At 46.4% G+C, this 24,736-nt stretch overlaps 1 protein-coding gene across 4 annotated transcripts in view; it reads right to left on the minus strand.

The window, feature by feature from the left end:
- Nucleotides 1–24,736, minus strand: part of FAM227A (family with sequence similarity 227 member A) — a 70,930-nt gene that overhangs the window by 19,394 nt on the left and 26,800 nt on the right. For all 4 annotated transcript variants that reach the window (XM_053894817.1, XM_053894815.1, XM_053894813.1 and 1 more), the window contains 4 exons: nt 19,409–19,496; nt 13,298–13,392; nt 3,827–3,984; nt 1,713–1,865 (listed from right to left, as the gene is read on the minus strand). In XM_053894817.1, coding sequence (XP_053750792.1) covers nt 1,713–1,865; nt 3,827–3,984; nt 13,298–13,392; nt 19,409–19,496 — 494 coding nt within the window. The remainder of the gene's footprint in view (nt 1–1,712; nt 1,866–3,826; nt 3,985–13,297; nt 13,393–19,408; nt 19,497–24,736) is intronic.

The following is a 24,736-nucleotide window of genomic DNA, read 5'->3' on the forward strand; positions in this document are numbered from 1 at the left end:
AAGAAGACACGAGAGGGAGAGACACAAGGAGCGAAAGAAGGTGATCTCTTCTTTACAGAGAAGTGCCAGCTATTAAATGGGGAGGGGATGGTGGAGGCGGAAGATGGCCCTTTTGCAAACCCAAATATAAGAACTGATTCGGGCAAAGACCATCCAGGGATGCTAAAACCACTGGGCGAAGATGTGGGGAGAACCTATTCATCCAGTCTCAAGGAATCACGTCGCTTATTACAGACTAACGACACAAAAATGGAGTCTACGGTGGAGAGGCCTGGCAGAGACCACAGGTCTGGCTGACCTGACACCGAGTGTCCCCCGGTGTTGTGCAGTGTGTATTCACAACATTGTCTATGAGGTGTTCTTGGCAAATAGATCTTATCTGAATCCTATCAAGCACCTAGGATAGCCCCAATGTCCCATCTACAAGAAATACAGGATAGGGGCGCCTGGGTGGGTTAAGCATCTGACTTCAGCCTAGGTCACCATCTCGCCATTTCTGAGTTCGAGCCCCACGTCGGGCTCTGGGCTGACAGCTCAGAGCCTGGAGCCTGCTTCTGATTCTGTGTCTCCCTCTCTCTGCCCTTCCCCCACTCAGGCTCTCTCTCTCTCTCTCTCTCTCTCTCTCTCTCAAAAATAAAATAAACATGAAAAAAAATTTTTTTAATAAATATAGGATATATTGGAATAAATGATACCCTGAAGGAATAATCAGAAAAATCCAGAATGTGGCTTGAGTCTTTCAAAAAAATCTATGTCATAAGAAACTAATAATGTAATAATTGATTCAGGGAATCATAACAAAGATGGAGGAAGAGCACCGGTATAGATTAAAAGACACCAAAGTGATATCACAAAAATTATAATTCCCAATCTTTGACTGGGAAGCAGTCAAAGTAGGACCAAAAAGGATATTCTGGGCACCACTGGGGAAATGAATTTGACCTAATTACTAGAGAGAGAAAGAAAATGTGGCAAAATGTGAAAAACTGGTGAACACAGTGAGGGCATACAATGTTCACTGCACTGTTCTTTTAACATTTCTGGAAGGTCTGAACATTTTCTAAATAAATTAAAAATATTGCAAATGGCTGGAGGCACAGGAAAATATCCATAATGCACTGCTAGGCAGGAAAAAAAGTCTAAAAACTAGGTTGACAGATTGTTTAGATTGTAAACTAGATTGTTTAGAGATACACCTCTACGGACCCAGGAGAAAAGACTAGGTCTTTTTCTAGAAAAATGTTGGCCAGGTGCTTTTCCAGGTCTGTTTGTTTCTTCTCACTGAACATAAATGATGCTGTAGTTTAAGAAAAAAATAACTTTCAAGGCAAGATCCGGTCTCTGTTTTTCTGGGGTTTACATTCTAACCACAAGAAAGCTGAATGTGCTTAAGAGAGTCCCAGGGCTAGTGGCACCTGGTGGCTCAGTCGGTTAAGCATCCGACTCTAGATTCCGGCTCACGTCATAATCTCACAGTTCGTGGGATCAAGCCTTGCGTTGGGCTCTGCACTGACAGCTCGCAGCCTGCTCCTGCTTGGGATTCTCTCTCTCTCTCCCTTTCTGGCCCACCTCCCCACTCCCTCTCTCTCTCTCTCAAAATAAATAAACTTAAAAAAAAGATAGTCCCAGGGCTAGGCCTCCAATTAAAACCGGCCACGTGTGACAACAGACAGGTGCTCAAACAATGCCCCTGCCCTAAAGCCCTTAAATACCTGAGGAAGTTTTCTTGTAGTGCCTTTAGGTATTCATGAAAATAACTCCATTCATTCCAGTGGAGCCAGTTCAGCTCGCGAAGGTTTTCCTTCCGCTTCTTCATGTTGATCAGGGTCAGTTCGATGACCTCGGCGTACGTCAGGATGGACTCAGTGCCTTCAGCCGTCAAGGAAACTGCCACACTGCCAGTTGGTATTATGGACTCTGAGCCTGATCAGCGGGATGGCCTCGTGCATGGCCGGGCCGGGAGGGCGGGGTGGTGAGAAGGCAGAGTGGGGAAAATGACCTGCTTCTGGACCAGACCACTGGAATCTGAGCAGGAAATGACTCCTGCTCTTTGACCATGGCCTACTTTGGAAGGCAAGAGGCTATCCTCCCCAATAAAGCCCTTCTCTCCTCCCGCTGGTGGAAAGGCTAGGAGATGCTTTCTTCACTTGATCTTAGCCAAAAGGCCGAGAAGCGATAGGAAATGCTTTCTTGGGACTGCCATCTAAAATTCCCACTCTGTATGGTGACAGATGGTAACTACACTTATTGTGGGAGGTGCTTCATAATGTATAGAATTGTCAAGTCACTGTGTTGCACACACGAAACCATTACAGTATTGTAAGCCAGCTACGCTTCAGCGAAAAATAAACACATAAATACAATTCTTACTCTATTGTCACAGTGGCCAAGAGGAAGGGATTCCAACTTTCCTTTCCTTTCCGTCCCAAGGGCTCATCCTCTATATCATGTGTGTACGTTGAAAAAATCCTCTGTGCCTCCCCCACCTCTGTGCCTCCCCCTCCCTCTCTACCCCTTCTGGATCCATCAGCATCTCACAAGTTTGGGATCTCAAGTCAAGATAAGTCATTGTCTACGTCTCCATTTTCTCCTCTGTAAAATAGGGATAATCATTCCTACCTTAGATGATGTTAATAATAATGACGATAGTTATTACCTATTTAGAGCCAGCCATCTACCACAGAATCCTGGTCACAACTCTATTGGTTTGGTATGATTATCCCTATTTGAGGAAGGAGCTGATCAAGACACTGAGCTCAGAGGTTAAACTGTGCACACGAGACCTTAAGGCCGGCGGCTTGCTGAGTTGGGACTCAAATCTGGGGCTGTGTGTCCCCAGCCCAGGCTCCTTCCGCTGCATTCCACTGTCTACTGAGCAAAGAGGTGACACATGGGAAAGTGTTCTATGAATAATAAAGTGCTATGAAATGTGAGCTATTATTCTCTGCCTATAGGCATATAAATACATTTGGGGATATGAGCTCTACCGGGCAAGTGCTGCCCAGTCCATTCTGGAAGCTCTTCCTGCTGGGAAACGGTGTATTGACAGGTAACATTCAAGCACTTGTTACCTGCCAGGCACTACGGTAAGCCTGTAGGGCTGTTGTGCCTGTATTCTGCATAACAGCCCTAGAAGGCAGGTGTTGTTATCCTATTTTATAGATGGAAAAAAAAAAAACAAAAAACAAACAAACAAACAAAAAAAAACGAGGCTAAGAGAGAAGCTGAGACTTGTCTAAGGTCACTCAGCTGGTCAACAGTTGGGTTGTTATCTTGAGTCCAGGTTTATCGGATTCCCTGTTCTGACCCCCTATGGCAAACTGCTTGCTAGGACTCAGGACACCAACATGTCACATCTGTTTTCTTAAGATCTGAGCCGGTTCCCCAATCTTTAAGATAAATGCCAACAGGGCCGGGGATTTGCTGATGAGCCTGGAGGAGGGGTGTGTGTGTGAGGAGGAGGTTAGAACAAACCCATACCTGGACCCAAAATCCTGATTGATACACACTCTAGGGTCAGTGAGCCTCTGGGAGGCATTACTGAGCTCCAAAATATGTTTGAACACCTAGTTAGCATTCACCCTGGTAGACAGGAAGAGATTTTGCACACAGGGAAATTTAACTTGCCCAGGATCCTACACGGCTAGCTCATGAGGCAGATTTGGAACTAAAACGACCCTTAGGCTCCTATCAATGGCTACCCTTGACGGGCACCTACTATGCGCCAAGCACTGTGCTCAGGGCTGGGTACCTCTCCACACCCTTGCTTCTGGGAGAAGCAGGGGTCTGGCGTAACGTGAGCCCTGCCCACTGGAGGAAAGGATATGGGATGCTCTTGGTTTTTTCCCTTCTGACTATCAACACGTCTTTGCCGTGCTGCTGCAGACTGGCGTGGTTCTGGAGGAAGTGCACAATCAGAGGGCTCTTCCCGTAAATGTTGAAGAAGTTCAAAGTCAGCTCGGGGCTTTTGCAGGCTGGGTAAGACTGAATAGGAAAGAGAGAGGGAAAAATAAGATATTGTCATTTTTACAGCCTGTATTAAGAAATGTAAAGGTACTCATCCTATTCTTTGTCCAGTAACTCCAGTTTTAGGATGCCATCCTAAAGAAATTACACCAATTAAAGAAAAAAAAAGATTTAAGTACTAAATCAGATAGATATTTACAACGGCAAAAGATCAGAATAAACTGAGTGTTCAAGAAGATGTTGGTGTCTCTACCCCAAGAAATAGTTATGCCACTATTAAAATGTTTATGAAGAGTCAATACTAAGGAACTGTTTCATATCTGATAGAAGATTAAAAAATCAAGATGCACCGGGGCGCCTGGGTGGCTTAGTTGGTTAAGCGTCCGACTTCAGCTCAGGTCATGATCTCGCGGTTCATGAGTTTGAGCCCCACATCAGGCTCTGTGCTGACAGCTCAGAGCCTGGAGACTGCTTCGGATTCTGTGCCTCCCTCTCTCTCTGCTCTTCCCCCTCTTGTGCTCTGTCTCTCTCTCAAAAAATAAATAAACATTTAAAAAAATTAAAAAAAAAAAAAACCCAAGATGCAGGGTGCCTCGGTGGCTCAGTCAGCTGAGCATCTGACTCTCAATTTAGGCTCGGGTCATGATCTCAGGGTCGTGGGATTGAGCCCCGTGTCAGGCTCCACACTCAGTGCGGAGATTCTCTGCCCCTCTACTCTGCTTACGTGCTCTCTGTCTCTAAAATAAAATTTTTAAAAATCAAGAGGCAAAATTGGGTAGATGGTATTATGTATTTTCTTTTTTTTTTTTAATGTCTATTTATTTATTTTATTTTATTTTATTTATTTTTTTTTTTAAATTTTTTTTTAACGTTTATTTATTTTTGAGACAGAGAGAGACAGAGCATGAATGGGGTAGGGGCAGAGAGAGGGAGACAGAATCCGAAACAGGCTCCAGGCTCTGAGCTGTCAGCACAGAGCCCGACGCGGGGCTCGAACTCACGGACTGTGAGATCATGACCTGAGCCGAAGTCGGCCGCTTAACCGACTGAGCCACCCAGGCGCCCCTGTTTATTTATTTTAAAGAGTGCAAGTTGGGGAGAGGGGCGGAGGGAGAGAGAGAGACTCTCCAGCAGGTTCCATGCTCAGCACAGAGCCCGACACAGGACTTGAGCCCATGATGGTGGGATCATGATCTGAGCTGAAATCAAGAGTTGGACACTTAACCAACTGAGTCACCCAGGTGCCCCTGTATCTTTTCTATGAAATAAATCAGTTAAAAAAAAAAAAAAAAAGATAGACAGGAGAATGGAAGCATAGTTACCAAAATGGTAACGATTCATTCGGCAAATATTTATTGGGTCCCTACCACGTGTATACACTGTTTTAGGTGCTGGGGATTCAGCCGAGAAGACAAATTCTAATGGAGCTTGCATTACAGTTGAGACAAAGACAATCAACAAACCAACAAATAAAAGAATAACATGACATTATGGAATAATAAGTGCTTCAGATAAGGATCAAGCAGGCGGGGCGCTTGGCATGTGACTCTTGACCCCGGATCTCAGGGTTGTGGGTTCGAGTCCACACTGAGTATAGGGATTACTTAAAATCTTTAAAAAAAAAAAAAGAAAAGAAAAAGAAAAAAAAAGAAGTGGGGCAAAGGGTGGAGGGTGGTGGGAAGGGAGACGGGGGAGGAGAGGGATCTTTTCCATGAAGTGGTCTGTGAAAAGGTAAGGAACCACAATCTTTTGTAAGTGTGATAGAAGCCACCAGAAGGTTTGAGCTGGGGCTCAACGTAATCGGACTAATTTTTCCGCAGATCCCTAGGAGTGCAATGCAGAGAAACTCCTGCAGTGGGTGAGAGGGGATGTGAGGAGTGGTTAAGAGGTCTCTGCAGTGGTTGGGGGGTGTTGGGTTAAAGAAGCAATACATTTTATTTAAAGAAGGAGTTATATGGGGTGCCTGGGTGGCTCAGTCGGTTAAGCGTCCGACTTCAGCTCAGGTCACGATCTCGCGGTCTGTGATGAGTTCGGGCCCCGCGTCGGGCTCTGGGCTGATGGCTCAGAGCCTGGAGCCTGCTTCCGATTCTGTGTCTCCCTCTCTCTCTGACCCTCCCCCGTTCATGCTCTGTCTCTCTCTGTCTCAAAAATAAATAAACGTTAAAAAAAAAATTTAAAGAAGGAGTTATAATTTAACTAAAAAACTCTGCCTCCTGCATAAGGGCTGTGACGACATCTGAGTGCACTCTTCTCTAAGCCTTTTTGGATTTGAATTGCTTCCTGAGATGTTTCTTCTGTCTATAACAGTCTCTGAACCTCGTCATTCGACATCTTGGGCCAGAAAGCTGATGGTGGTGGGAGCTGTCCCGTGCATAGTAGGAAGCTGGGCGGCATCCCTGGTTTCTAGATGCCAGTAGGATGCCATCTCCTCCTTTACTCCCAGCTGTGACAACTGGAAATGTCTCCAGGCAGGGGCCAAGTCTCCCAGGGGGCAAACTTGCCCCTCCCCAGCCCCTATGGAGAATCACTGTTCAACAGCAAGATCCCACTGGGATCACAGAAACTTGGGGCTAGTAAGGAAACTGCACATCACTTAGCCCAAGACTCCTAAACCCTACGGCCTACGAGGGGGCAAGTCTGTGTTCACTGGTCTCCAGTGAAATGAGGGCAAGAAGGAAAAAAAAAATATTGTCGTAAATCTGACTTAAAGTGAGTGTATTCACTTTAAGGACGTTCTTTTATTCTGAGATTGCCTTTTCCGCTTTTTTGTATTAATAACCTTCCTTCTATGAAATGATGGTGATGGCAGATAAGCGGTCATTTTGCTTTAGTGAACTTGTTTGGTGAAAAACAAATTGTTTCCCACAGTCTAGAAGATTCCAAAGTGGACCCAGGGTCCACTAATCTCGTTCCCCATTTATCCTAAACTTGTTCTTTTGTCTGCCCAGAATCCACCCTCCCTTCCTGACAGCCCCCGATTCTTGCACTGGAGGGAGTTCACCTGCCCTCCACTGCCTTCAGGCTTGTGGGGACTTTAAGCCAAAAGTCTTGCTCCCCCAGGGCGCCTGGGTGGCTCAGTGGGTGAAGCATATGACCGGCTCAGGTCATGATCGCTCAGTGCATGAGTTCGAGCCCCATTTCGGGCTCCATGCTGACAGTGCAGAGCCTGGAGCCTGCTTCAAATTCTGTGTCTCCCTTTCTCTCTGCCCCTCCCCTGCTTGCTCGCTCTCTCTCTCTCTCTCTCTCTGTCTCTCTCTCTGTCTCTCTCTCTGTCTCTCAAAAATAAATAAACAATAAATAAACATTAAAAAATTGTTTTAAAAAATTCTTGCTCCCCTGTGAAGGCCACTAGCAGGGCCATCAGGGGGGTCTTCAGAGGTTTCACAGCTTCTTCCAGAGCCTGCCTCTCACCCACCCAGCTAGAACCAGGGCACGTGCAATAAGCTTGGTCAGTCAAAATTCCCGCTCCTGGGATTTTGAGTCTTGACTGGGGTAAACCGTAGACTGGAAACACATGGGGGCTCACCCGTTCCAGACATGTTACCTTGAAGAGATGGTTCAAGGGTTGGAAGGGCCATGATTCTTCTCCCGGTCCCTGGACTCACTTCAGACTTTCTAGCTACTCGATGTTCTTCTAGTCTTTGCTCACGGTGGCCAAGGCCGGATTTTGGCACTTATAAGCAAAGAATTCCAACGAATATACCTTCTTTTGATAATATTAGCAACAGGGAATGGTCCATTTTTGCTTCCCTAACTCTGGAAACAAGGAATATATTACCCTCAGAAGCATCCAGTTCCACGGTTGGTAAGGACCTGATTTCTCCTCGCAGGGAGGAGGCAGGGGAGGGGCCTTGGGTACCGAGACCTGGGGACGGGAGTGCGAAGGGCTGGTCCTAGCCACAGCACCGGGCAAAGGCGGGCCAGTGTGCAAGAGGAGAGAGGTTCTGAGACGTCAGATCCAAGGGGCAGGGAGAAAGCAGAGTAGGGGCTAGGGTGAAGGGTTGGCATCAGAGACCTGCCAAGAGGAATGAGTTTCAAGAGGTCTGAGAGTCAGAGCTGGAACAAGCCCTGCAGACAGTCTGCCGCAGAGCCAGGTGGTAAAGCTGGTTTAAAATGACAACTTGGACCCTGAGGAAGTTCTTTCTTACCCGAGATAAAAATCTGACTCTCTGTAATTCTAACCGATCTTCCTCCAGAACCACGTGTTATGGAATAGTCCTTAAAATATCTGAGGAGAGCCCTTGATCTTCTCTTATTGTTGCCTTCTCCAACCTAAACATCCTTAGCGTTCTCGATGACTCATGGACAGGGGCGCCTGGGTGGCTCAGTTGGGTAAGCGTCTGACTTTGGCTTGGGTCACGATCTCACGGTTTCTGAGTTCAAGCCCCCCATCAGGCTCGCTGCTGTCAGCACAGAGCCTGCTTGGGATCCTCTGTTCCCCTCTCTCTGCTCCTCCCCCACTTGCACTCGTGCCTCTCTCTCTCTCTCTCTCTCTCTCTCTCTCTCTCTCAAAAAGAAAAGAGAGGAAAGTGGAGGGTGGGTCCAACTGGTGGGGCAACTAAAAGGTTTCTAAGAGCAACTCACTGTTCTTGGCCCCACTGTGATGAGGTCTCCCTTATTCTCACCTCTTTAAACTTAGTGATACCTTCTGTCTGCTCGACACACACACAGGCCTGTGTGGGCGATTTTTCGAAAGTGAAGGGAAGAGGGGGGTTGCACATTTGGGCCCATGTGGTCGGTGCACAGCACATGCAGGACAGAAGAGGGGCTGGGTGCCAGTAAGCCCCCCAAGTTCACGGACATTTGGGGAGAGGACTGGGCTGCAAACAAATCCTGTAACAAATGCTTGAGCCGATCTTTGGCTAAATTCAAAGGAGCAGAGTGACCCCTGGTGACGTTCGGTTATGTGAGTAACGTTTTTGTATTGCGAATAGGTGATAATATAAAAATATTGGGGAAAAATTGGGAGAATATCTCATATAAGTGTAGAGTGATAAAGATCTTTCTTAATAAGAAATGAAATCAAGAAACCATAAAACAGAAGACCAATAAATATGGCTCTTAAAAAATTATAAGTTTCTCCCCCCAAATTACATTTTCTCACACAAGATACCATCATTAAAGTAAAAAGATTAAATACTAAACATTTTTGCCAAACATATGACAAAGAATTGAACTTCTACAAACGAATTATAAGCAAAAGACTAAGAACCTCAAAAGTTGTCCTATTTCTACTAAGAATAGAAAAAACAAAAACGGGGCAGCTGGGTAGCTCAGTCAGTTAAGCACATGACTTTGGTTCAGGTCATAATCTCTCAGTTCATGGGTTTGAGCCCCACGTCGGGCTCTGTGTTGACAGCTCAGAGCCTGGAGCCTGCTTTGGATTCTGTGTCCCCCTCGCTTCTGCCCCTCCCCTGCTCACACTCTATCTCTCTCTCTCTTTCTCTCAAAAGTGAATAAATGTTAAAAAAAAATTGGGGGGCATCTGGGTGGCTCAGTCAGTTAAGCGTCCAACTCCTGGTTTCAGCTCAGGTCATGGTCTCATGTTTCGTGAGTTCGAGCTCTGCATTGGGTTCTATGGTGACAGTGCAGAGCCTGCTTGGGATTCCCTCTCTCTCCCTCTCTCTCTGTCCCTCCCCTGCTTGCTCTCTCTGTCTCTCTTGAAATGAATAAATAAACTTAAAAAAAAATTTTAAACGTTAAAAAAACTTTTTTTTAAAGAAGTTAGACAGAGTTACCATATGACCCAACAATGCCACTCCTGGGTATATACCCGAGAGAATAGAAAAAATATGCACACACAAAAACTTGTATGTGAATGTTCATAGAAGCAGTGTTATTCATAGCAACCCAAATGTCCATCTGCCAGTAGATGGATAAACACAGTGTGGTCTATTCATACATGGCATGTTATTCAGCCATAAAAAGAAATTAAGTACTGATCCACGGTACCGCAGGGATAAAGTTTGAAAGCATTATGCTAAGTGACAGAAATCAGTGATAGAAGGCCACCGATTGTATGATTCCATTTATATGAAATGTCCAGAACAGGGAAATCTGTACAGGCAGAAAAGTAGATTGGTGGCTGAAGAGACTGGGGGGACAGGGGACCGGGGAGGGACTGCTAATGAGTATGCAGCTTCTTTTTGGGGTGATAAAAGTGTTCTGGAATCAGATAGTGGTCATGATCACACGACTAAACTAACGCTCACTAAATTGTACATTACAATGCTGAACTGTATGGTATATAAATTGTATCCTTTTGAAAATCTTGGTTCTACCACCTACTAGCCATTTGGCGTGAAGTGAAATACTTAATATTTCTGAGCCTAAAATGGGGATAATAAGTAAAAACTACTTTTCATAGGGTTGTGTGAAGATTAAATGAGTCAATACATATGACGTGTTTAGAATGATGTTTGGCATACAGTAAGCACTCAAAAAATGTTGGCCATTATGTGTTAGGTTGAAAAAGCAAAGTGCAAAATAGTGTATATTCTATTGTGGTTTGTATATATTAAAAAAAGGTTTGTATTCCTTGACATCCGCCCGGTATTTCTGGAAGGGTATACGGGAAAATAGTGTTTGCCTCTGGGTCAGGGGCATAGGGTCTGGCGTGAAAGAGAAATTTACTTTTTATTACGTGCCCTGCAACGCTGTTTGATTTGACCATGGGCAAAGAACAGGCAGCAGGTTACATCCAAGCTGTGTCTCAAGTGGTAGAATCACACGTTGGCTCCTCGGTCAGGAGTGTCCCGCGGGCCCCCGTGAATAGCGTACTGAGCTAGCTCTCCTTTGGCACTTCCCTTCCCCTTGTCTCTGCCAGGCCGTTGGCTCTCAGCTGCTTCCCATTCCTGTTAAAATCTACCACCATCCACTCCACCCGCTTGGCCTCCCCTCCCCACCAAGCTGGGTCACAGAGTAGGACACGACTGTTCGTCACCCACCGCCAGCCCTGTCAGCAGGAAGGGCCGTCACCACTGCTGGACTTTATTTTCCCCGTTTTATGGAAGGAGGTCAGAAAAGTTGAGTCACCTGCTCAAGTAACACAGCTGAAAAGATTCAGCACCAAGATCTGAACCCATGTCCGTCTGTCTTTTCCATCACGCTCTGCCCTACTTCTCAGAACGTCACCGCTAAATGCTGAGGGGCAACAGGCAGTGGTAAAGTATGGAGAAATGAAGGAGGCTCAAGAACTGAAGGCTGAAGGTGCCATTGACGTAAACTACCGTCCGCAGAGGTTTGTGGGGAAGAGCTAGGGGCGGGGAGGAGAAGAGGAGAGAAAACACATTAATCCAGGGACTTTCGAGTTCTGGGGACTTTGCTAGTGGCAAAGCTCGGTGATTAACAGCTCAGGCTCACAGTCTGACAGATCCGTGTGCAACTCTTGGCTTTAACACTCATCGGCTTGGCACAAAAACAGACACATAGACCAATGGAATAGAATAGAAACCCCAGAACTAGACTCACAAACGTATGGCCAACTCATCTTTGACAAAGCAGGAAAGAACATCCAATGGAAAAAAGACAGTCTCTTTAACAAATGGTGCTGGGAGAACTGGACAGCAACATGCAGAAGGTTGAAACTAGACCACTTTCTCACACCATTCACAAAAATAAACTCAACATGGATAAAGGACCTGAATGTGAGACAGGAAACCATCAAAACCTTAGAGGAGAAAGCAGGAAAAGACCTCTCTGACCTCAGCCGTAGCAATCTCTTACTCGACACATCCCCAAAGGCAAGGGAATTAAAAGCAAAAGTGAATTACTGGGACCTTATGAAGATAAAAAGCTTCTGCACAGCAAAGGAAACAACCAACAAAACGAAAAGGCAACCAACGGAATGGGAAAAGATATTTGCAAATGACATATCGGACAAAGGGCTAGTATCCAAAATCTATAAAGAGCTCACCAAACTCCACACCCGAAAAACAAATAACCCAGTGAAGAAATGGGCAGAAAACATGAATAGACACTTCTCTAAAGAAGACATCCGGATGGCCAACAGGCACATGAAAACATGTTCAACGTCGCTCCTTATCAGGGAAATACAAATCAAAACCACACTCAGATATCACCTCACGCCAGGCAGAGTGGCCAAAATGAACAAATCAGGAGACTATAGATGCTGGAGAGGATGTGGAGAAACGGGAACCCTCTTGCACTGTTGGTGGGAATGCAAATTGGTGCAGCCGCTCTGGAAAGCAGTGTGGAGGTTCCTCAGAAAATTAAAAATAGACCTACCCTATGACCCAGCAATAGCACTGCTAGGAATTTATCCAAGGGATACAGGAGTACTGATGCATTGGGGCACTTGTACCCCAATGTTTACAGCAGCACTCTCAACAATAGCCAAATTATGGAAAGAGCCTAAATGTCCATCAACTGATGAATGGATAAAGAAATTGTGGTTTATATACACAATGGAATACTACGTGGCAATGAGAAAGAATGAACTATGGCCTTTTGTAGCAACGTGGATGGAAGTGGAGAGTGTGATGCTAAGTGAAATAAGCCATACAGAGAAAGACAGATACCATATGGTTTCACTCTTATGTGGATCCTGAGAAACGTAACAGAATCCCATAGGGGAGGGGAAGGGGAAAAAAAAAAAAAGAGGTTAGAGTGGGAGAGAGCCAAAGCATAAGAGACTGTTAAAAACTGAGAACAAACTGAGGGTTGATGGGGGGTGAGAGGGAGGGCAGGGTGGGTGATGGTTAATAGGAGGGCACATTTTGGGATGAGCACTGGGTGTTGTATGGAAACCAATCTGACAATAAATTTCATATATTAAAAAAAAAAAACAACACTCATCGGCTTTGTGAATTTAGACAATGCTCTGAGCATCACTTTCCTCACTAAGAAACTGAAGAAGACTAGGAAGAGTTATCTCAGAGGACTGTGACAGTAAAATAAAATATACTGCGTGTACAGGTTTAGTTTAATGTCCGACATGTAGTAAATGTCCATTAGATGTTAAATATTACTACCTCAGGTGAACCTCATAAGAACGCCATGACCTAGGAATTACTGTCCCATTTTCTAGAGTAGGGCAATGAGGCTCAGTGCTCTCTTCCCATTACACCAAGGCTCCTGAATTTCAAGCAGGTAATTTAACCCCCTGGAGAAATCCAGATAAAATGCCCAGTTAATGGGTACCTGCCTCCACCAGGAATCACTGTTAGGAGATTTCCTGACTATATCACCCACGTCTGTAAGAAATACCCCCATTCTGACCCTGACATCTTCACAGGGCTGGCTTTTCTCCCCAGATCTCCTAGCCCCTCTGAAATCATCTCTACTATTAAATTTCCAATCATGTGCTCACCTGCTTGGGAAGCATATTCTCATATTCTCTTGCTTCTGATATCCTCTTGACTTGTTTTGCAGCTTTCCTCAAGACCAGAGTCTGCCGGCGATTCTCTGTCCATATAACGTTGGCAAAAAAATAAATAAATAAAAGGATCATTGGAGCTTGCCAGCTGTGATAAGAAAGCATGTATGGCAGATCTCCACTTCCTAATCGCATGAATTACCTGGGTGTATTCAGGTCATTGGGAAATAGTTCAGGTAAATTCATACAATCTCACTTGTACTTTAGCCAGATATATACCTGCGGCCACACATTTGTCCCTCTACTTATCTGTCCATCCATCCATCCGTCCATCTATCCATCCAACAAACATCCACTGAGCATTTACTATGTGTTAGGTCCATGCACGGGGCTGGAAATAGACTATCTTCGAGCAACTCACAGCTTCGTGGGAAAAAAAAGACATGCAAATAACAAGTGTAACACCAACTCAGACGCCACGCATACGGTTCTCTACAAGTTACACCATGGCCAGAGAATAAGGAAGGAGAGGCCTGATGGCTTTAAAAATGCTAAGCAGCGGGGTGCCTAGCTGGCTCAGTCAGTAGAGCATGCAATGTCTTGATCTGGGGGGTTGTGAATTCAAGCCCCCCATTGGGTATAGAGCTAACTTTAAACAAACAAATAAAATAAAATGCTAGTAGGATCAGAAAGGGTGTTGAGAATAAAAGACCCAGCTCTTGCACAAAATTATGGCTTTACTGTGGGAGAAGGTTGACACAGACCATCTTAAAGATGGGCAGAGAGAAACAACAGATCATCGATAAAGGGACAACAGAATGACTGCAGAGTTCTCGACAGTAACGACAGAAAGCAGAAGGCGATGGAATCAAATCATCAAAGCATTTAGGTAGACTTGTGGACCCATAGGAACTATCTTCAAGAACAAAGGTGAAATAGGGGTGCCTGCATGGCTTGGTCAGTTAAACGACTGACTCTTGGTTTTGGCCCAGGTCATGATTTCACGGGTTCGTGAGTTCCAGCATCAGGCTCTACGACGGCGTGGAGCCTGCTTGGGATTCTCTCTTCTCCCTCTCCTGCCCTCCCACACATGTGCTCTCTCTCTCTCAAAATAAATAAATAAACTAAAAAAAAAAAAGAACAAAGATGAAATAAAGACATTCATAGAAAAATAAAAACTAAGGGAACTTACCAAAACGCCTGTGATAAAGGACCTGCTAAAAATTCTCTTTCTCATTCTCTCTCTCTAAATATCTATCTATCTGTCTACCTAATTTTTTTTTCCAGGAAAAATGATCCCAGAAAGATGGTCTGAGCATCAGGAAGCAGGCAGATAAACTGACAGTTTAAGACCAAACAAAAATTACCTGCTATAATAAGTGTAATATGTAATTTGTGAGGTTTTAAAATAGAACAGAACTAAAAACTCTAGACAAAATAGCATTTAAGTCTGGACAGAAGAGATTGGAGTTAAATTTGTCCAAGTCCTTGCTTTGCTCGGGAAAGGAAGTGGGTTAAGATATTATTTAACTTTACATAAAGCTAAGTATGCATGAGAAAATTTCAAATGCACACAATAAAGCAAGGTTTCTCAATCTTGGTGTTACAGACATTTTAGCCAGATGATTCCTTGTTGTGGGGGATGTCTTGTGCATCGTAGGATGCTTAGCAGTATCCCTGACCTCTACCCACTAGATGCCAGTGGCAATCTCTCCCCAAGACATTTATGGCCCCAAATGTCTCCAGACATTGCTAAATGTCCCTTGGCTGGGGTGGGGAGTGGTTAGCCCTGTTTGAGATTCACTGCAATAAAGAATAATCTGTAATGAAGAACAGAGACAGAATATATAGCATCCAAACAATTAGAATAAAATGGAGTAAGAAAAAAAGAACCAAAAGAATTCTATCAGGATTCCAGTTCTGGTTAAGATAAAGTAAGCAGTCCCTACTCCATCTCTTACTAAATGCAACTAAAAACCCTGGGCATAACGGATGGGGTAGCTTTCTGAGGAAAAGTAGACGCTGGCAGGTGACTTGGAGAAGGAAACCAGAACTCAAAATAAGAACCATATGGCAGTGAATTTCCTGGATTTATTTTCTTCCTCTTAAATGTCTCAGCTCAAAGGCAACATGAATCCCAGAGCTGAGCATCAGGGGAAGACAGAAAGAGATCGAACAGAAGCTCTCTGTTTGTGGTCATGATCTCCCCCCCCCCACCCCAGAAGAGTGGGGGAAATCCTGGATTCTTTTCTCTCCCACACGTGCATCTCGGCAAGCCCTCTTCCAGAAGCTTGCAAACCTGTATGGTGGTGACAGCAGGAGAAGTGGCAGCTGGATAGGTATCTAAAACTCTGAGGGACGGGAGTCCTTCTCTGGACCATGGATTTGTGGTTCAGAAACTAGGAAGGGAATCTCTGTCACTTTTTTTTCTCCCTCTGTCTTCCCAGTTGGCCATGAAGGCAGACCCAGTCACAGGAAGTATGCAGAAGAGTGGAGAGACGGAAGTTCTAACTTTCTAGCAGAAGACCAGACAGGGGTGCCTTTGGAGCCAGTGTGGGAAAGAAGAGAGAGGTCAAGAAAGGAATCCCATAGGGGTACCTGAGTGGCTCATCGGGTAAGCTTAAGCGTCTGACTCTTGATTTTGGCTCAGGTCATGATCTCAGAGTTGGTGAGTTCAAGCCCAAGTCAACTCCATGTTGAGTGTGAGCCTGCTTGGGATTCTCTCTCTCCCTCCTTCTGTGCCTCTCCCCCACTCACTCGTGTGTGTGTGTGTGTGTGTGTGTGTGTGTGTGTGTGCGCCCGCGTGCGCGCACTCTCTCTCTCCCTTCTCAAAATAAACTGAAAAAAATCTTTTTTAATGTTTATTTGTTTTTGAGAGGGAGGGAGGGAGGGAGAGAGAGAGAGAGAGAGAGAGTGGGGAAGGGGCAGAGAGGGAGGGAGACACAGAATCTGAAGCAGGCTCCAGGCTCTGAGCTGTCAGCACAGAGCCCAAGGTGGGGCTCAAACCCACGATTCATGAGATCATGACCTGAGCCGAAGTCAGACACTTAACCAACTGAGCCACCCAGGCACCCCCAAAATAAACATCAAAAAAGCAGGGGAGCTGAAAGAAAAGAACTACCAACCCAGAATAACCAGAAAAAAAAAATCCTTCAAGAAAGAAGGTGAAATAGAGACATTCTCAGATGAAAGAAAACTAAGGGAATTCATTGCCGGCAGGCCTATTGGAAATGGATTACTGAAGGAAGGGTTTTTTTTTTTTTTTTCCCTCAGATAGAAGGAAAATGGTATGAGAAGAAAACCTGGAAATTCAAGAATAATGGAAAAACAATACGGGACGCCTGGCTGGCTCAGTCAGAAGAGCATGTGACTCTTGACCTTGGGGTTGTGAATTCAAGCCCCACGTTGGGTGTAGAGATTACTTAAAAATAAAATAAAATAAAATAGAAAAGAATGGAAAAGCAATAGAAATCATAAATATTTGGTTATGTACAGTAAATACGTGTTAAAAATAGTAAATATATAACGTAAATAGTATATAACGGTGGCTATACACAGTAAACATAGACTGTTTCTCCTCTTACATTCTTCAAAATATGTGGGATGATCACTTTGGAGTATAGCTTGGCAGTTTCTCAAACTGTTAATCATATGACCCAGCAGTTCTACCCCTATGTTTACATACACCCGAGAGAAATGAAAACATACGGCCACACAAAATCTTCTCTGTGGGTGTCCATACTGACATTCTTTATTTATTTTTTTAATTTTTTCAATGTCTATTTATTTTCGAGAGAGAGAGAGACAGACAGAGCGTGACAGGATGAGGGGCAGAGAGAGAGGGAGACGCAGAATCCGAAGCAGGCTCTGGGCTCTGAGCTGTCAGCACAGAGCCCGATGCGGGGCTCGAACTCACGGACTGTGAGATCATGACCTGAGCTGAAGTTGGATGCTCAACCAGCTGAGCCACCCAGGTGCCCCCCAGCATTCTTTATGATAGCTGCAAAGTGGACAACCCGAACTGAATAAAAATTAAAAGACCATATCCAAAACATTTGTGAAATGCCTCCGTGTGCAGAGGGAAATCTATAGCATTAAATGTTCATGTTAGAAAAAAAGGTTTTCATTTTTATTCAGTTCAAAATATTTTCTTACAAAAAAAATTTTTTTAATGTTTATTTATTTTTGAGAGAGAGAGAGAGAGCAGGGGAGGGGCAGAGAGAGAGGGACACAGAATCTGACGCAGGCTCCAGGCTCTGAGCTGTCAGCATAGAGCCCGATGCAGGGCTTGAACCCATGGACCACAAGATCATGATTTGAGCTAAAGTCGGATGCTTAACCGACTGAGCCACCCAGGCACCCCCAAAATATTTTCTAATTCCCTTTAGTACTTCCTCTTTGACTCACAGGTCTTCATGAATTTGAATGTGCAGTTGACCCTTGAACAATGTGGGTTGGAACTGTACAAGTCCACTTATATGCAGATCTTTTACAGGACAGTATATATACTTTAAATATATATATTTTCTCCACCTTATGATTTTCTTAATAGCATTGTCTTTTCTCTAGCCTACTTTATTATAAGAATACGGTATATAATACGTACAACATGCAAAACATGTGTTAATCAACTGTTTATGTTGTTGGTGAGACTTTAAGTTAGCAGTAGGCTATTAGCAGTTACGTTTTGGGGGGGAGTCAAAAGTTATACATGGATTTTTGACTGTGTGGCAAGATCATCGTCCCTAACCCCTGTGTCATTCAAGGGTCAACTGCATGCTTATATTGAGGTCTTATACTGAAGTCTCCTACAAATATATATTTTTTAATTTTTTAATGTTTCTTTATTTTGAGAGAGAGACAGAGCACGCACAGAGAAGGGGCAGAGTGAGATGCAGACACAGAAACCGAAGCAGGCTCCAGGCTCCAAGCTGTCAGCACAGAGCCCAACATGGGGCTTGAACTCACGAACCAAGAGATCATGACCTGAGACACTTAACCCACTGAGCCACCCAGGCGCCCCTCTCCTACAAATATTGACCTCTGTTTGGAACCTGGCTGTACCTCTCAATGAGTGGTTCCCAAGTTGTTCTTTTTTTTTTTTTTTTAATAACAGCTTGATTGAGATATAATTCACATACTAACATCTCTGAGCTTCCATTTCTCCGTAAAGAAAAAGGATTGCTTAATTTTTTGGAATAATGATCGCATGCGTGTAATTGCCCGCAATGATACTTAAGAGTTCCTGTTCTGTGTTTTCTTAGGTTCTGTATTTGTCTATTTGGCATCCAGTAATTACAGGGCAAAACTGATGGCCAGTGCTGTTCATGTCTCCCCTGTGACCCAGAGGCCATGCTCTGAACCATCGACTTCTCCAACTCCCCCACACCAAGGCAGTATTTCCCCCGCCCCTAAATCACCCCAAGGCCCGGTGCCAGACAACCAGAGACAGTGCCTATGTCCCAGAGCCCACCAGGAACTCAAACTAGATAATCCCAACCTGTTTAGCTTTCATGCCTTGTCTTTCCCAGAGAAATCCCAGTAAAGGTGGTGGCCTGAGCCTTCCCCTTGCTCCATTCCGCCCCCTGGCCGACACCGGTGATCCCTCCCATGACCCTGTGCGTCTGGGTCTCTGTTCCTAGGACAACTGTGAGTAGCAGACTTTTCTTTCAGTGGCATTGGCCTCTCTGTGTGTCACTCAGTCTCCTTCAGAAATTAACACTTGGACACAAATCAATTCTTACCTCAACAAATGTTGAGTTTCGCGGGGGGAAGTGGATGGGAGCAGTAATCATGTCTTAGGTATTTTTCTTCCTTTGCAAACAACCTTTCTTCCCCACAAGTATCAGCGCTGTGCTGAACTCCTCATCATAAGAGTGGAACTTAATCAGTGTTTGTTGAACTGAAAAGATAATTATGTTCTCTCCTAAGATATCACTTGGTGTCAAGACCCAGGCTAGAACCACAAGTGTAGACCAGGGTGGCTAGAACCACAAGTGTAGACCAGGGTGGCACATTATGTCTGAACAAACCCAGGAAGCCAGGGCTTGTGAGATCATAACTAAGTCAAACGCCTACATTTCCCTTTTAAGACAGCTTGTGTACCTTTTGTGGCATTCTGTGTTTGTGAGCCATCCCGTGATTTCTTCTTGGCCATAGGACCTTTCTCCATGGTTGAATTTATACAGGAAGACTCCAGGAGAGGGAAAAAAAAGAAGAAGAAGAAGAAGAAGATGAAATTGAGTAAAATTGGTTGGGAGAGGAATACTAACAGTCAACATGCAATTTCCCAGACATTTCTCCTCGTTCTTAGCGATGCATCACGTGGAGGGAGACCACTCAGCAGAGCCTGGGCACCCAGCCCTCTAACCAGGGCACGTGGCCAAGAGGTGGCTGCAAATGCAGGTGCTGGGGGCTGAGCAGACCGGGATGCCAGTCCCAGCCCTGTCCCTCAGCAGCCGCTAAGCTTGGACAAGTCTCTGGACATCTCGGTTGCCTTGGTTTCCTATTCGGTTCTTAGGAGGATTAAGTCAGCTAATGCATGCAAAGCAAAGCGCATGTGTGGCTGCTTATGGGAAGTGGACCGAGAGCACTGTGGCCATTGTTCACGCAATCACTTACCACACTCCCTCGGGGGACATTTCACTGAGCAACTACTACTGTGTCTATTACTAGGCAGACCCTGAGACCTAGACCCTTGCCCAGAGGAGCTCCCAGTCCAGCAGGGGAGAGAATAGTAAATAGATAATTATGCAAAGGGGTGGGCAGATTCACATATCTCTTAGAGAAGTAACGTAAGTTAGGATTAGGTTTGTAGATCAGTGACTCAAAATAACAGTGGCTCAAACTAGGCAGAAATTTCCCCCCCACGTAACAGTCTGAAGGTACGCAATCCAGGGTTTATATGGTATTTCTGCGGTGGTAAGTCCTTAGGGACTCTGACTTCTTCCAGAGTCCCTTCTTCATGGTTCCACCTTTCCTAAGATAGGACCCTTGTTCTTAGGGTCCAAGATGGCAGCAAGAGCTCCAGCCGTCACATTCACATTCCAGGCAGCAGAATGGAGAAAAGGAAACAGAGACAAAGGATTCATTCGCATGAGCTGTGTTTTAAGGAAGATTCCTAAAAACTGCCACGCGGCATACCCACTTCTATTTCCTTAACTGGATCTGAGTCACATGGGCTACATGTGAAATCTAGGGGGGGCTAGGAAACATTTTTATTCTGCCCATGTATGTGCACAGCTACATATCCAAGGTTCTTTTTCTACAGGGGAGGTGAATGACAGATAGTGGGGAACAATGACTAGTCTGCCACAGGCTGAACGAGCAGACTATACGCGGGAAGCCAGAGTGGGGAATGCTTGATCCTGCCTGGGGGAGAGCTGGAGGGCTTCCAAGGAGAGAAGATGCTTTTGTTCTGTCTTTAAGGATGAGTAGGAGTTTGGCAACGTTAAACAGATGGCCCACCAAGAGGCAGACGAGCAGTCCACCAGCCTCAACAACCACTTTGCTTTATATAAATACAGTATTTGAATGGGAGGAACGCTGAGACGGCTTCCCATGTCCCATGCAGCTGGCTGTCCGACAGCCACTGAGTTTTATAGGGTCGAAGCGGTTCCTGGGGTGTGTGAGACAGAAAACACTCCCGGGCTCGATGAAGCATCACGTGCCTTGTTAACAGGCCTCAGGGAGATCATGTTATACACGCGAGGAGATTGTCCTGGGTTTGTCTGTTGTTGGAAGGGCGGTGGGGCGATGCGAAAAGAGCTCGGATGCCAGCCGAGGTCAGCTGTGTGGCCCGGGGGAAGCTGTTCACCTGTGAGTCTACTGCTTCCCCTGTCAAATAAAGGTAATACGACATCCTTGCAAGGATGTCGTAAGGGCCTAGAGAGGACACTTCCCCACGCACTCTGTCAGGTTGTGACCAGCAACCATGCCCAAGCTATGAGGCAAGGCGACTATCATGCAGGTGGGGCGTAGGCCAAGATTGCCCTGGGGCTCCCTCCCCAGCACGGCCCAGAGGAGACGGAACCGTTCTGTCCCACGTGGTCACCCTGCTACTCAGACGGCTCGCGCTGAGGGCTCAGCTGTGATGGGACAGGGCAGCCCCGGAGCCTCTTTTTGAGCCAAGGTGAGATTCGATCTGGGGCTGCCCAGAAATGTCCAGGAGGGCAGTGGGCTTTAGAGCTGGTATTAGCAGGCACGGGCACGAGCTGGAGGAGTTGGAATCATTACTGTTATTGACCCTTACCGTACCCATGCCCTGGAGCTTGGGAAAACTCCGGATAAAATGAGTAGACACTCTGACCAAACCTGACCGGCCTGGGGCCTCCCCTGTCAGGTGTGACGCCCATTGTGAGATAAGAACCCAGAGGCTCAGATTTGCTCAGAGTTGCACAACTGAGAGATGGCATCACCTTAGAGGGGACTTTAGGTCTGCTGCACCAAGCTAGCCTATGACTCCGTGGGGGTCATTCACTCCTAACTCCCATATTTTGTCACAGATACAGACAACTTGGGTAGGACTTGATCTTTAACTCAGACCTCTCCTCCAAAGTCTAGCCTTGCAGACTGAACTACCTGGGTGACGTCTGCCTTCACGCTTCTCATAGGCTTCCTCAAGGTACCAAGTTCAAAACTGAGCTCTTGGTAGCTTTCCCCTGCCCCAAACGCTATGCTCTCCCGCTCAGTAAATGGCTCCATTCAGATGCTTCAGCCACACACCGGAAAGCATTTTTGGCTCCTTCCTTTTTTCCCTACCCTTCCTCCCCACTCCCAAGGCCATTCTGTGAGCACAGCTTGAAAGATCTGACTCCAAAACACACTTCAGGTCTCTGCTTCTCCTCATCTGCCGTCACAGTCTCTTCCCGAGACAACTACAAAGCCTCCTAACTGGTCCTCTGTCCCCTTGTGTTACATTCTCCGTATTCAGAAGACAGTGTGATCTTGTAAAAAGAAAAGTCAGATGGTGTATTTCCCTTATTTTAATGGATTCCAGTAGCACTTACATTATATCCATACTCCTTGCTATGACTCTCCCAACTGTCCAGACCGCTGCTTCCCTCGCCTTGACTCCTGCCCCTCTTTCCTACGGTTCCGTCGCCTCTGGGATTGCCTGGTGGGGAGGGCCCCCAGGCAATCTTAGCTTATGCCCCACCTGCACTGGGTGACAATATCACTGGCCTTCTCTCTGTTCCTTGGATAGCTCAAGCTCTTTGTGTGTGTGTGTGTGTGTGTGTGTGTGGCCTCAGGGCCTTTGCACACACGTTTCCTTTTTCAGGAAGGTTCTTCCATTAACTCTCTTTTTTTAATGTTTCTATTTATTTTTGAGACAGAGAGAGACAGAGCATGAGCAGGGGAGGGGCAGAGAGAGGGGGAGACACAGAACCTGAAGCGGGCTCTAGGCTCCGAGCTGTAAGCACAGAGCCCGACGCGGGGCTCGAACTCACGGACTGTGAGATCACGACCTGAGCCGAAGTCGGACGCTCAACCGACTGAGCCACCCAGGCGCCCCTCTTCCATTAACTTTTAATGGCTGACTCCTCATCCTTTGGTTCTCAGCTTAAATGGCTCCTTCTGGGGGTGTTATCTGTCACATGTGTGCCCTTCCTTCTCCATATACGCAAGACTCATGCCCCAAGGTGAAAGACGTAAGGTACTCCCCCAGCTTCTTTTGGGCTGTGAAGCAGACATTTCACCAAAGTTCTACCCTTTAGATGCACCACACCTGCCTTCAGGGTATGAATGACCAACATGATGAAGCAGTGCCCTGCAGAGTCCAAGCAGACTCCAGTTTGGGGAAGTCTGTTGACAGGAAAGCAGAGCAGAGCTTTGAGCATCTGGTCCCAGGAACACTGACTGGGGCACAGCAGTGTACCTTTGTGGGGGTGGAGGGGGCGGCGGCGGGGGCGGGGAATGGTTTGGGCTTCATTCTTGGTGGCTTGGCCTTTGAAACCAACATGCTGGCCCTTCCTGGGGGCGGTGCATCACCGTTTCCCTTGAACACATTTCTTCCTGAGGGAGACTACTGTTTGCAGGTAAGAAGATGATGATTCTTCCTTACAAAGATCTTCTTTAACTGTCTTCTCTAATTTTTTTTAAATTTATTTATTTTTTTTAGCATTTATTTATTTTTGAGTGGCAGAGACAGAGAGAGAGCGCGAGCACAAGTGGGGGAGGGGTGGAGAGAGAACGAGTCACAGAATCAGACGCAGGCTCCAGGCTCTGAGCTGTCAGCACAGAGCCCGATGCGGGGCTCGAGCCCACGAACCGTGAGATCATGACCTGAGCCAAAGTCAGACGCTCAACCGACTGAGCCACTCAGGCACCCTGGAGTTTATGTTCTAATAGAGGGAGACAGATACTAAACACTACATAAATCCCCTAGGAAAAAGAGCAGCCTGTGATAAGCACTGTGCAGGGAATTCAATTAGCCACGTGATGATAGAGCTTCCCTGGGCAGTCAGGACCGGCCTCACTAGGGCAATGTCAATGAAACTGGAATCTGAATGTCAAGAAGGAGCCAGCCCTTCCTTAGAACTCTGAGGAAAGCACGTTCCAGGCGAAGGGGACAGTTAGTGCAAAGGCTCAGCTGGACACAGGCCTGGAGGGTCCAAGGGCAGAAGGAAGTCCGGTGGGCTGACTGGGGCCGAGGGAGGGAAAGGGTGTGAAGAGGCTGGAGAGAGAGGTGGTGGCCCGATCCTGAGGGGCAATCCAACTCAGGCTAAGGGGCCTGGATTGGATTCCCAGTGCACTGGAGAAACTGCTGGAGGCTTGAGGTGGAGAACAGCCTCATCTGGTGTCTATGAGAAGGTCACTCTGGTGGCTGTGCTGAGACTGGACTGGGGCCAAGGGAGGAGCCCAGGAAGAGGCTGCTGCAGTCAGCCAGGAGCAAACTGATGCCGGACCCTGGGAATCAGCAACCTCCTCACCCCTTTCCAGGTCAAGATCCTCCTGGCGGGGCCCCAGGGGGCAGTTGGATACACCAGGGTCGGGAGGGAGATTTGGGTGTTACTGGCCAGCGGACCAGATGAGACCACATGGGGAGAACATGTAAGTGGAGGGGAAGGGGCCGGGACAGACTGACTGGCTGAAAGGACAGGGAGCCAGCAAGGAAGACGGAAAAGGAGCAGCCAGCCGGGAAGGAAGGCACTTGCAAAAGCCTGGCAACACAGAAGCCAAGCGGAAAAAGTGGTTCAGGAAGGTGGGCGTAGCCAACCACGTGACACAGACTAGAGCAGGCAACAGATTAGGGTCTGGGCCAAGGCAGGAGCCGCCCGCCCGCTGCAATGATGCCCTGAGGGCAGGAACCGACTGGAGGGCTGAGGCAAGGAAGTGTGGGTGCAGATGAGGCTTTCAAGAAGTTCTGGCGGGAAAGGCAGCAGGAAATGGCGGTGCAGAGGCAAAGGCCGGAAGTGCTAAGGCAGGACTGTT

This window comes from Panthera pardus, unplaced genomic scaffold (genome assembly GCF_024362965.1).
Source record: "Panthera pardus isolate Hobbes unplaced genomic scaffold, ASM2436296v1 HiC_scaffold_6, whole genome shotgun sequence".
Taxonomy (NCBI): Eukaryota; Metazoa; Chordata; class Mammalia; order Carnivora; family Felidae; genus Panthera; species Panthera pardus.